This window comes from Saccostrea cucullata, unplaced genomic scaffold (genome assembly GCF_032062105.1).
Source record: "Saccostrea cucullata isolate Sc308-1 unplaced genomic scaffold, CSIRO_AGI_Scuc_v1 ctg962, whole genome shotgun sequence".
In the NCBI taxonomy this organism is placed as follows: Eukaryota; Metazoa; Mollusca; class Bivalvia; order Ostreida; family Ostreidae; genus Saccostrea; species Saccostrea cuccullata.
Window position 1 is genome coordinate 93687 of NW_026925544.1, and position 12759 is coordinate 106445.

The window sequence follows — 12759 nt, forward strand, 5'->3', positions numbered from 1 at the left end:
ATTAAAGATGTTTGAAATAAGATTTAAAATTAGTAAGCATTTGTCTCAACTTTTTCTCCCAGGACGTAAATAAATTCCAAAACGCCGTTGACAAATATACATATAGATAAAGAAAAATAAAATCATCTGGATTTTAGAGATTCTATTTTGGAATGGATTATTTAGAAAACATATTTTGATTCTATCAGTCTTTTATTTGTACTGGAGAATTAATGTTGTCGGGGATTCATTTCAAACTGACCAACCCATGGACATAATATTTATTTAGCTTCTTAACCTTTTACCATTCCAAATCTGTCAGGATCTCGACATGTGAATACTTCCTGGTTCCTGAACCAAAATCTTTTATGTATTCAAAACAAGAATATTTAAATTGAAGAAAAAAATAAAATAAAATACAAAGCAAAAAACAGTATATGTACATTGTACATGTAACCAATAAAAACAAAACAACTGTTTAAACTAAAAACTAAATATAATAATGATGAGAAAAAAATCAAAATAAAAGCCTTTCCCATTAATACATTTAGTAACATCCAGTCACTGAATTTTTCGACGTATGATACTTTGTTCTTTTAAATCGCTCAAGATCTATGGTAAAAAAATTACGTGAGCAATCATTAAAATGTTTTAAACTTAAATAAAAAGATGAAAAGCAATTCAACATCATGCAAAAAGGGGAAAAAAGAAAAAATAATACTACTTTACTTCTATTTAAAAATGCAAAATAAAAGAAACACACTTAATGTAAAAAGAAAAACAACCAAAAGATATGAGAAGAAAATACATAATGTCAACAACAAAAAATGATGTCTAAAAATTTCATTTTAGTTGAAGATTTTATTAAACACATATTGTTTTTTACCTCTCCTGACATTCTATGATATCATGGAAATTATATTGGGTTTTTCTGTTTAAACGATAGAGTGCATAATGCAAATGGTATCATAAGTAAATATTATAATTATGTTTAATTGATTAAAAACATTCTGAGTGTAACTTTATCTCCAACAATCGGTCAAATTAAACGAAAACGTACAACTTCAAATTAAATCCAACACAGGAATCACACATTATTTTATTACTCATTAAAAAAGTGAAATGTATCTATAATTGCTAAAATTTGTCCCTGATACAAGTAACTGGTCACGTGACCATCTGTTTACATAAAATAAAGGTATATAAATTGATAACGACCTTTTCAAGCATTATTCGTAAAGGAAAGAGGTGTAAAGTCAAGGTAAATTTAACTTTGATATGTTTCCCCTTTAAATAGATACAAATAAAAAGCTTCCGCTGTTTGTTTTTGAATTCTATTTTTTTATTATTATTTTTTAATAAATATATTACATAAATACTTTTTCGAAGCATGATTTATAAAATTAGTAGGATGATCAAAGAGTAGTTTTCTTCCTGTTTTAGAGATCCATGTAATATGTTCTAATTATTAATTCACTACAATGAAAAATCTTTATTTTAATTACAGGATGAAAATAGGCGTATACATTCTGGTTTTGTTGTGTACTGTGTTAGCTGTTCAGTCTTTTCCCAGGGCGGCTAGTGAGTTGAAATACATGAAAAATATTAAATGATAATATCCCTACATATGACATTTTAATCCAAGTTGCCCTATTTCAACTCATATTGGGCTGGGTAGTATTATATTTATGATATGGTAGTATCATATTTACGATATTCTTAAAATTATTTGAATTAACACAGCCAATTCAAAATGTTTCGATGGTGCATATGACCTTTATCTTTTAGATTTGAGAGAGCCATTTTTCGGCCATTTTAAACTTATGCGGTTATTATTTTTTTTTAGTTCATTACTTGTTTTATAGGAATATTTCAATTTATAAAGTATATAAACGTTAACTAGACATATACGTAGGTTGTTGAAATTGTCATATGAGATATTGTGCGTCTCTTGTATCATACAACGCAATCCTACCACATATATGTCAAACTAAATTAGCGTGTATTCAGTTGTTTTAATATTTAAAGTCAAAACGTACTTAAACCGGCCGTCCTTCCCTTGTTTTGAACATATTTTATTGAACGAGTCAAATGGATTGGAAACAAATTCTTGCAACTTACAAGTTTCTTTCCATAAATATAACAATATGTCATGCAAATAATACATTAACATATCATATTTATTATATTTTCAAGTGATGCAAGTTAATTACAAATCAATTTAAAATCTACATGTTTCAGTAATAAATCTATGGACAGCAGCAAAAATATTAATATTAGTTGATACAGGCAAATCTCTATCACCCCATAATAGTAGGTTAGTGTCAATTGTAACCAATTCTTCAAGCATGAACAGGTAGTTAAAAAGATTGTTTCTAGCATTTGCATACTTTGTACAAGCAAAAAAATAATTATAAACATCTTCATACTTTCCACAAGAACAAAGAGGACTGTTGATAATATTGCGTTTATATAGATCATAATTAAGTAAACAGTTGTGTCTTAGTTTAGTATGAAGTATGTTTGTGTAGCGTTTACCAAAAGAAAAATATGTTGGCGGATTGATGATTTTTATACAAGCCCTTAAGTTTTTACGGCTTCTCTTGTATCTAATTTCAATAAATTCCATTGTTTCACGGCGTCTGGCACAAATGACTTTTTGAATAGTTCTAATCTACATCTTGGAATAATGAACTGTTCTTTATTGCGGGTATTGTATTTTGATACATTTTCATGCTTGTTTGGTACAATATTACATGTCTTTAAATATTCAGGGACAGTCCCTTTATGTATTTTGAACATAGTAGACATTTTTGCAACATAACGCCTAAATTTTAAAGTTTCCCAACCAGTTTCTAAATAAAGTGTTTCAGTAGATGCAAAAATAGGAAGTCCGGTGACAATTCTAGCCGCAGCTAGTTGTACTTTTTCCAGCTTTTCAGAATCTTGTTCAGAGCACCCATCCCATACAACAGAAGCGTATTCGAGCATTGGTTTAATAAATGTGGTGTACAATTTTGAAAGGTTATTTCTACTCAATTTAAACTTTAGTTTTTTCAAAAGCCCAAGTTTTTTATAAGCTTTATTTACAATACCGTCAATATATGCAGACCAGCTGAGATTGTGTGACAATTATAAACCCAAGTGTCTATGGACTGGGACGCATTCTAGCCTATCTCCTTTAAAAATTAATTTTGGCATAATAGAGATGGCCTTTGTGTTAAAGAAGACTACCTTTGTTTTAGATGGGTTAAATTTTAGAAGCCATTTATCTGACCATGATTCTAAAATGTGTAAATCGTGGTTTAGCTTGTATTCAATGTCTAAAATATTGTATGAACATTGTTGAAGCGAATTATCATCAGCAAACAATCTACACATGGACATCATATTTTCAGCAACATCATTTGCATATATCAGAAATAAAAGTGGCCCCAATACAGAGCCCTGTGGTACACCTGCATTTAAATAAAGTTTTGAAGAGAACAAATCCTTATACATTACTTTTTGTGACCTATGATTTAGATAACTAGAAAACCACTGAAGGATATCTCCGGATAAACCATAAGTTTGTAATTTAATAATGAGACCCTTGTGCCATACTCTGTCAAATGCTTTAGATAAATCACAAAAAACCATACAACAGTTTTCCTTCATCAATATTTTGTACAATACTATGATATGTTTCTAGTATTTGATACACAGTAGAATGTCCGGGTAAAAAACCGCCTTGATATCGATAAAACAGGTTATTACCATGAAAATAATTGTACATATATGTTTAAAAATAATTCTTTCCATAATTTTACTAACACAAGATAACAGCTATACAGGTCTATAATTTGAAACCAAAGAGGGGTCATCCTTTTTAAAAAGAGGAATAACATGAGCTATTTTCCAGAAAGATGGAAATATTCTATCTGACAGGGACCTGTTGTATAACATAGTGAGTGGTTTAACAACAGACTGAAGAGTGGATTTTAACATTTTATGGCTTATACAGTCGGGACCTATAGCTTTGTTCACAGGAAGTATTGAAATAATGTCTGATACTTCATGTTCTTCAATTGATATTTTACAAAATGTGCTACTACATAGATTGTACATGTTTGGTAGTGTTTCGTTTGAATCATCAATAGTAGAAATAGATGAAAAAAAAAGAATTTAAGGTTTCAATTTTGTCTGAGTCAGAGTAAGTCAACTTTTTACCACCTTTATCATTATATATTTCAATAGGTGGTATCTCGTTAGAGAGTTTAATGTTGAATGAAACCTTCATCAATTTCCAATAAAGTTTATTATTATTTTTACTTGAGTCCTCTAAATATGTTTCAATATTGTCGTAATAATTAGCCATAGCATGTTTCTTCATATTGTTAACCGAATTCCGTACCTTTCTATATTCAGACCGATCAGATTCTCTTTTAGTTTTATGTGCTTTTTTATGAAGACGGTCTCTGGTTCTAATTGTTTTCCGTAATAAAGAATCGAACCATTGTTTGTCACGTCCTTCCCTCGCACTTCTCTGTAAGCATATTTACTGTACTGTCAAAACTATCCTTCAGTCACTATTTTTTATAGTATTGCGTATATCACGTTGTGAAAAAAATATAAATTGATCATAAATAGCAAGTAAAATCTCACTGTAAATTGCTTGTAAAAATATTAAGTGTGATGTTTTTCAGGTTCATCATCTTGCAGATCATCACACGATGAACAGTGTGCGTTAGCAGGGGTCTGGAGAAATCAACTACAGTCAGAGATGAAACTTTCTTGTAAAAACGGAACACTATCTGGGCATTATTACAGCGCCGTAGGAAACGCTGAGAAAGAATACGACCTGATCGGAAGATATGTACAGGTAAATACCACGGAATACATTGTGGGATGGTCAGTCGCTTATAAGAATGAATTCCGGAATGCCAGGTCCGTAGCGAGCTGGACTGGCGTGTACTATGCCGCGCACGATAATATCAAAACCCACTGGATTCTGGCGAGTTACGTAGATCCGGACAATTATCAAAAAACTTTTAACACCAATCAGGACCAGTTCCAGAAAGTCGTGGATCTTCCATGCACACCTGATGTTGTTGGTTAGAAAAACGAACAAACTTTAAAGTCGCTTAAATGTGTATAATTTTGATTTTATTTTACGGTACCTTAATTCTACATGTATATACAATATCAATACTTGTACACATGAAATTGTGTTATCTGTTCTTATTCCTACAGAATAAAACAAATAACTTAACGGACATAAGGCCCATGGGCTACAATGGCAACTGAGTCGCTTTCACCCTTCTGTTCTACAAAAGATTTTCATAGACTTTCATTAAATCATTTGCCTTTGTGGCCTCACCCTATATATAGGGGCCACCAGAGATTAGGGTCACATTATTTAGCATGATTCATCAAAGCATTAATATTTCCATTACTGAGCAGAAAAGTAGAAGTAAGATATGCGTTCCCATATCCATATTTAGCCCCCATTTTATTCCGGAGACCATTATCTGAACAATTTACTTAATTTAATTAAACACACCTAAAGATACTTCCACGCAAGTTTCAGCTTCTTTGTCCCAACTATTTTTCAGAACGGATACTAGTAATGGATGATCAGAAAAGTTTTGATCAAAAATCATCAATATCCTCGTCTTTGTTTTCTTCTTTCAGTTTTCGAATGTTGCCGCCATACAACTAGCTGAAATCTGTCTTAGCGTAGTACGCGCTTACTTATATAACCTCCTATTCACTGTCATATGACTCAAATTATCCAATGAAATTATGCCGTACGAACTCTTAACCAGTCAGTAGCTTGTACGGGAGGCTGAGTTCTCGCACAGAACTACTTTTGCCACACAAGCTACTGTACAACATCGCAACAAGTAAAACTATGTAAAATTAACAAAGGGGAATAGAATACATAAAATAAGCTCGACTAGACGAATCAATAGATTCCTTCAATGTTATTAAAACATCTCTAGACTGTACAATATATGCTGAACAATGTAGCGTATGAATATCGTAACTACCGACACTAGCGAAATTAATGTAGTCCCGATAAAGCTGACTGATTATAAAGTTAATGCTTACAATAAATAACAACTTGAGCTTCAAATTACAAAATAACTCAAACCAAAATGTAGAATATGATCTCATATTCATAACTTGAATAGAACAATACATTATTAGGAAATACATATAGGTCATCAAACCGGAAACGACGATCCCAGTAATGTATGATGGCTTCCAAAACATAAAATGAAAAAATCACCCTCTATTCCCCGATATTATAAATCCTACTATATTACATGAAGCGACGTCGACAACAGGCAAAATATGGTGATAATAGCTATTACTAAAATCGTATCTATAGAAGCTGACATATTATTTTCAATAAAATCATAAATGAACAACTTTTCTGGCAGGCACATGTTGAACATAGATTTAACAAGAATGAGAACTGGACGACCGCATAATATTACGTTTAAAAATCAAGTGATATATTACAACATTTTAAAAGATGTCAAAACCATTAAACGTTTTCACTTTTTAATAAACAAACTGCATGTACATAAACATTCTTCTTGATCAAAATTGGCATTTTACTGGCCAATATTTCAAATCATATCATATTTAAACATATCCATGTTGATGAAAGAGATCTGGATATCTTCCTACAACATAATACATCAACGGAAAATTTTTAAAAAAATCCTCTCTTTTTTTGGGGGGGGGGGGGCTAATTAATTTGAATAAAATATGTTGGACACAAAATTGAAATAAAAACTTCTTGTAAACCGCAACTCATTTCTATTGAAATTTCACATCCAGCAATTACAAATCTGCACAAATCTCATTAAAAAACAAATTCGACTTTTGAAAAGGGGGATCACAAGTGTTAAACATGACAGCAAATTTCATTCCGCTTATAAAAAAAAGCTATGAGAAAAATATTTTACAGTAATATATGTGAAAAAACATTACTCAGGCTGTAAAAATTTTGTAACATTACTTAACTAAAAATGTAGGATAACAAATGACAATATTTGGATACACAGAGGCAATAAAAGGTGTTGAAAGTGACTTGAAGGACATCCGTTTTTAGCAGCCATGGTTGTGGCGGCGGTGGTTTCTGGATTTTCTGTTATAAATAAAATTAGCAAAACTTTTATTAACTTCAGTTGTAAAATGATTAAGTAACAAACAAATCTTGCTTTAAGCTTAGAACATTAGTGTGAGAGACAAGAAGTTTAGAAATTAATGTGCCACACAATTGATAAATTCTTAATTATTGTTTTAAAAAAATCTTTTTTTATTTTTACTGCATAGAAAACAAAAATTCAAAAAATCATTATTTTATAAATTTCTTTTTCAGATCTTTTGCCACATAAAATATGTAAAAATTAAATATCGAGATCATATTGGGTGGTTCAATTTTTAACTTCACTAGCGAATTGTAAGTGCATTTTAATGATTTAAAGAAATGATTTCAACTGAGTGCACTTACCCGTGATTTGTAACACTGTCGTAGGTTCTGAAAGGAAATTGAAAGATACATGTACCGTGGATATAATGAGACCTCTCTCTCTCTCTCTCCCTCAATAATTGGATTTGCAAATGCCAAAAAAAATCAATGTATTAATATTAATTTTCAGTTTATTCTACCCTTCAATACCCTTTGAAACTAAACACACTGAAACCTTGTACTCACTCCAAAATCATACATAAACATCAAAAGGCCATTTTTTTTTTCTTTGTTAAGCGTCCACCCTAAATTAGAAATCCTATCTTTCTATCAGGAAAAAAAAACACAAACCGTAAGGAAATAAAGCAACAATTAAGGCATAACACTAGATTTTCTGATCATCATCATTGAAAAATTCTTTTAACATTGTAACTAAGTTTAACTACTAGTTTATTAAAGCAAAATATTTTTGGAACGCCATAAAAAAGGAGAGAGTTGCTAATCAAAAGCCAAAAGAGAATATTACGTTTCAAAGATTTGTAAAAATTTATCATTTTAAAATTGTGTTTCATTTTGATTTTATAATTTCAAAGATATTATCCGACTCTCAACATAAAAAAAACTTGAAATGGCCTAAATGTCTATGTGTGGAAATCTTAATCTTTGACCATCTAGCTGTCATTTCTGTTCACTGTTGCATGTTTCAAGAAAAAGAATTTAAAAAAAAAAATCACGACCATCTGGCTTCTTTTTGTGAACATCATGATTAAAAAAGTATAAATTTTAGAAATAATGGGTAAAGATGCAGTGAAATCATAATAATATTTATGTGCTCAACAGATAGTTCTTGATATACTATCCAGTTAATCTTCTTTATCTTTCATGATATACTGCGACTTGTGCCTTTGGAATTTAAGTTTGGCTCATACCTTCATCACAAAAGTCACCCGTGGCACAGTGGTTACAGCGTCTGCTTTAGAGTCGCGAAGTATAAGTCGATCCTTACGTCGAGGGTTCGAATCCCACTGTGGGACGTGAAGACCGGTCCTTCGGATGAGACGGTATAAACTGAGCTCCCGTGTAGAAGTGGGTGCTGACAAGAAAAAAATTCCTTCCTGTTCAAAGGCCTTAAGTGTGGAGAATAGGACAAAATTTGTAGCTCTCCACCGGCAAGTGGTGGCGTTTCCATATGAGTAAAAAATTCTCGAGAGGAAAGTTAAACAATATACAATTAATCAATCATCACAGAACTTACCAACAACTATAAGCTCTACTAGGGATTGCATCGGTGATGTTTTCTTCTTTTCCTTGACTTCACAGGTGTAATTACCGTTGTCTTCTGAAGACACCGCTAATGGTAGAAATCAAAGTACTGAAAGTACTTGTCAAGCGGGTTAGAATATTTTCATAATGATTAAAATTATACTTTATTTTCAATATCAAAATTAAATTAATCAACATTTATTGCTATTAAAAACGTTTGTGAATGTTAGACATTTTATAAAACGTATTAATAAAAAAGTTAATATATACTGTTCTGTTCTTACAATATAAATAGAAAAATTAACATAAAAATAAAAAATGCTTAAACTTGTAGTTGACTTTTATGAAATTAAAAATAAATTTTCTCAGTTCTAGATGTCTAGTTGGTCAAAATTTTGCACAGAGTATCCTTGGGAGAAGGCGATTCAAATTTGTTCAAATAAAGGGAACATTGATCAATTTGTTCAAGGGAAAAATGCGCACACAACAATCTACAGTAAATAATCGAACATTTACCTGAGATTGATAAAATAAAGCTTTCTTGGTCATATTCCGTTACTGAGGAACATTGATATTTTTCAGAAACATCTTCCATTTTATCTCCAAAAACACAAATATAGCTATCCTGGAATTTCCAGTGCACCGTCAGATCTGTGACGAGGTCAATGGGGGGATATCCCCAGATGTTACAGGACGCCGTGAATCGGTCTCCCGGGTGGAGTTCTGCTCCGAATGGTACCGTCACGTTGAATTCAAGGGCCGTGACCACATCTAAATGTATATAAAAATGATATTGTAGTTAATTTTTCTATTAGACACAATAATCAAATAAAAAAAAATGAATTTAAGATGATGAAAACTTTTTGATTTTTTATTATGAAAAGAAAAAATGGAAAATGTTAAAAAATATATGATTATAAGAAAAGACCATGCCACCTTTTCAGGTTGCTCTTTTCTTCCAATAAATAATTTAAAAATTTATAATTTACACAACCACTATTGTTTTTGCAAATTATTTATTTATATCTGTTCTGCATTTGTCATTTCAAGGTCATACAAAACAAAAAGGTCAACTTTTCCTTACATTCCAACTGTTTTTTACTTTGAAGTTTATATCTGAATTTATATTTGAATTTGATTTCATTTTAGTTTCCCTTTTTCTTTTGTCCGCGTACCGAAGTCTATATTTAGAAAAGTCGCTATCATCAGTTTAAAATTTCCCGTTTCTTTCATCCCACTGTTAAGAATGTCAAATTAAACAATCTTCAGTCCTTATTTGTAAGACCACCAACTAGAAAACGTCGGCATACATTGGAATTCGATTTTGGGCTTTCTAACTTAAGTCAAGATCTAGTAAATGAAAGGTGCCTACATATTTATCAAATCTGAAAAATAAAATCTTTTATTGATGCTTTACAACTAAGCTTGGTCCGGGGCATGATTTGTAGGTAAACAAGATGGAAAACTGTGTTTTAAACTGTCATTTTCACTGCAAAATTAAGAAAACCAGTCGTGAATATGGGAGTTTTTATTATATTAAGAAAATGTATCCAGATTGCCTAAGTCTCTCGGAAAAAACAGTGTAATTTGTTTGTTCATCTTTAAAATTCAAATTTAATATAGGTATCCGGTTTACTTTTCATATGATTTCAAATTGAATGAGCCTATTTTCTACAACTGAAGAAAGTACGGGAAAAAGAAAGTTGAAATTGATTTAGGCTTAGCAAAAAATTAGTCTAAGGTCATTTACTAGATCTTGACCTTAATGCATCATTTCCCGAGGGAGATGACTATGATACAGATTTTTCAGAATGATTATTAAATACATAAACAATAATCTGGTGTAGTCATTAGCTTTGAGTGAAATTTCATACCCCAATTTTTCAATTCTTTGTTATCATTTTTTTTTATTATCTTCATGGTTTATTTTATCTGATGCCACTTATAATACGGTAATAAGTGACGCTATTTACTGTAAAATTCAATCATGTAAAGTTTTCTGTAAGTATAATATCTATATCCCGTATCTTGAATAAAAACCCTTTGATCGAGAAGCATTTTTGCAGAGGTATTAAGAGTGATCTATGTATGCTCTTTAGAAGCGCAGTTGATACGTAAAAGGTTTTGACATTAATGAGTTGCGGCACATGGTTTTACCAGCATCATCACCGCTTCACATGCGGGTTACTCCGACTTAGTTTATTTACAATACCGCCTCAAACATTGAAAACAATACTTGATCTAATAAAATATATAAGCAACAATATTACAAGTGGTCAGAACACAAAAAACAAAGAATATTTTCAAATTAAGAATATGTCAAACAACATTACGCTGTACTTGTATACACAGAGAGAGGTAGAGTGATAGAAAACGAGTGTAAGAGACACATATTTTGGATCACCCTGTATGCGTTTAGAGAGCAAAATACAAGACCGTGTTTGAAGTTAGATACAATAATTCTAGTTAGAAATCTGAAATTTGTCAATCAGCAAATAACCGCTTACCCATACAAGAAAACAACACAAGCACAGAAGAATTGAAAATCCGATAAAAGTGATCATATAACTCCATAATGTTGTTTCACCAGTGACCGTAAACTTGGCGCAGATGCAATGCGGTTAATGAAAATATAGTTTAGCCTTGGATTGGCGTAAATGAACATGTAAGTAGGCTAAATATAATTTCTTGTGGTAATGGGATGCTTATGAAGAACAAAGCTACACAACTAGTAATAAAAATTGTGTTCATGCTTTTGTTTATAAAGAAAAGTACTGTAAATATGCAGTATTTATGCCACCTTTGCCAATTATTAGTCTGTTAGTGCATCAAAAATTACCAAACATAGATATGCAGTTTTTTTTCGATTATTACATTTCATTAAACAAACCATTAAGGGGGGTCAATTAATATTAAACAATACAGGCTAAAACATGTACATAGGTTAAAGGTACAGGTGTGATCCCCTAGAGACTGACTAGAAATTTACATGCAGTGAAAATATCAGAGTACATGTACAATACGTATGCATAAAATATAACATAAATGATTTAATTTTTGGAGGTGTCTCAAACAATTTTGTGATTTCAGATTTTCCAAAAGTTATTTGGAATTTCTCGAATATATTGTTGCACTGAAGGTTCCCTTTCACTGATGTTAATGTTTTAGTGAAAAGAAAAAAGAGGATTTGTGGAACACTTACCTGAACCCGCTATGAATTTTTGTTTGTTCTTTGTTTCAAAGATATATCGGAATCTGATAGCGATGGATAATTGACTTTAATTAAAATTTATTTTATTTGTTGGGAGTATAAAAATTTTTCAAAACTGACATACTATTTTGAAAAAAAATCTCTTCCTTAGTAAGGGGGTACATGGGTATAAGTTGGATTATTACTTGTAGAATTAAATCTCAGTTTCTCTAAACATGCTGAAATACAAATTAATATCTAACCTTACAAAGATAATGTTTTTACCTGCTTTTTTCAGCTGGGACAAATATTTACATAGTGATTTTGTAATTATCTTATTTTTTCACATAGATGAATTATTAAACTTACTTAACTTACTTACTAAACTTACTTGTAGAAGGATTATCATATTACCCTTAATTGCTTTATAAGAGATTTTAAAATACACCCGCGATACATTAATCAATTCTGAGAAAGTGTCAAGGTCTACTTTTTTTCCATCGCCAATCTTCCACAGAATTCATACACTAATATTTATAAAATCATGACGCTAGTTGAAAGATAAGGGTTCCGTTTTAAGGATTCTTTTAAAATAAGTGAATTAAGGTCCTTATTAACATCTTGGATTATTAAATTAAAATTGACAAAGCCAAGCATAATGACAGAGGCGTTGACGTTGAAAAAAACGTGTTTACTTTGATGTCAAATGTTTGCATCTAAAACGAATATATTTTTTTTTCTTTCTTCCACGCTCCGTTATTCAGTTGTTTTAGAATGTGCACATGGGAAATTGAGGCATTTTTTTCATTGTCTCGATGAGATAATTCTTTATTGAATGAAACCTTTTAAAAATTCTCTT

At 31.0% G+C, this 12759-nt stretch overlaps 2 protein-coding genes across 2 annotated transcripts; one reads left to right on the forward strand and one right to left on the reverse strand.

Annotated features, from left to right (window-relative positions):
- Positions 1–3187: 3187 nt before the first annotated feature.
- LOC134269183 (streptavidin-V2-like) lies at positions 3188–5077 on the forward strand. The gene is made up of 2 exons (XM_062751401.1): positions 3188–3272; positions 4665–5077. The coding sequence occupies exons 1-2, from the start codon at positions 3188–3190 to the stop codon at positions 5075–5077; spliced, it is 498 nt and encodes a 165-aa protein (XP_062607385.1).
- A 1921-nt stretch (positions 5078–6998) lies between these two features.
- Positions 6999–11369, reverse strand: LOC134269184 (uncharacterized). Its single transcript, XM_062751402.1, has 5 exons — positions 11218–11369; positions 9227–9481; positions 8703–8798; positions 7490–7516; positions 6999–7123 (listed from the first exon to the last, which is right to left on the reverse strand). Exons 1-5 carry the CDS (start codon positions 11282–11284, stop codon positions 6999–7001), a joined length of 570 nt encoding a protein of 189 aa, XP_062607386.1. The 5' UTR covers positions 11285–11369.
- Between the last annotated feature and the right edge of the window lie 1390 nt (positions 11370–12759).

Excerpts from the sequence above, each read along its gene's own strand:
- LOC134269184 (XM_062751402.1), bottom strand. The coding sequence starts at position 11,284 with ATGGAGTTATATGATCACTTTTATCGGATTTTCAATTCTTCTGTGCTT. Across the intron at positions 8,799-9,226 it reads CTTTATTTTATCAATCTCAG|CGGTGTCTTCAGAAGACAAC; the intron begins GTAAATGTTCGA and ends TTCTACCATTAG. Across the intron at positions 7,517-8,702 it reads AGTAGAGCTTATAGTTGTTG|AACCTACGACAGTGTTACAA; the intron begins GTAAGTTCTGTG and ends ATTTCCTTTCAG.
- LOC134269183 (XM_062751401.1), top strand. The coding sequence starts at position 3,188 with ATGGCCTTTGTGTTAAAGAAGACTACCTTTGTTTTAGATGGGTTAAAT. Across the intron at positions 3,273-4,664 it reads TGACCATGATTCTAAAATGT|GTTCATCATCTTGCAGATCA; the intron begins GTAAATCGTGGT and ends GATGTTTTTCAG.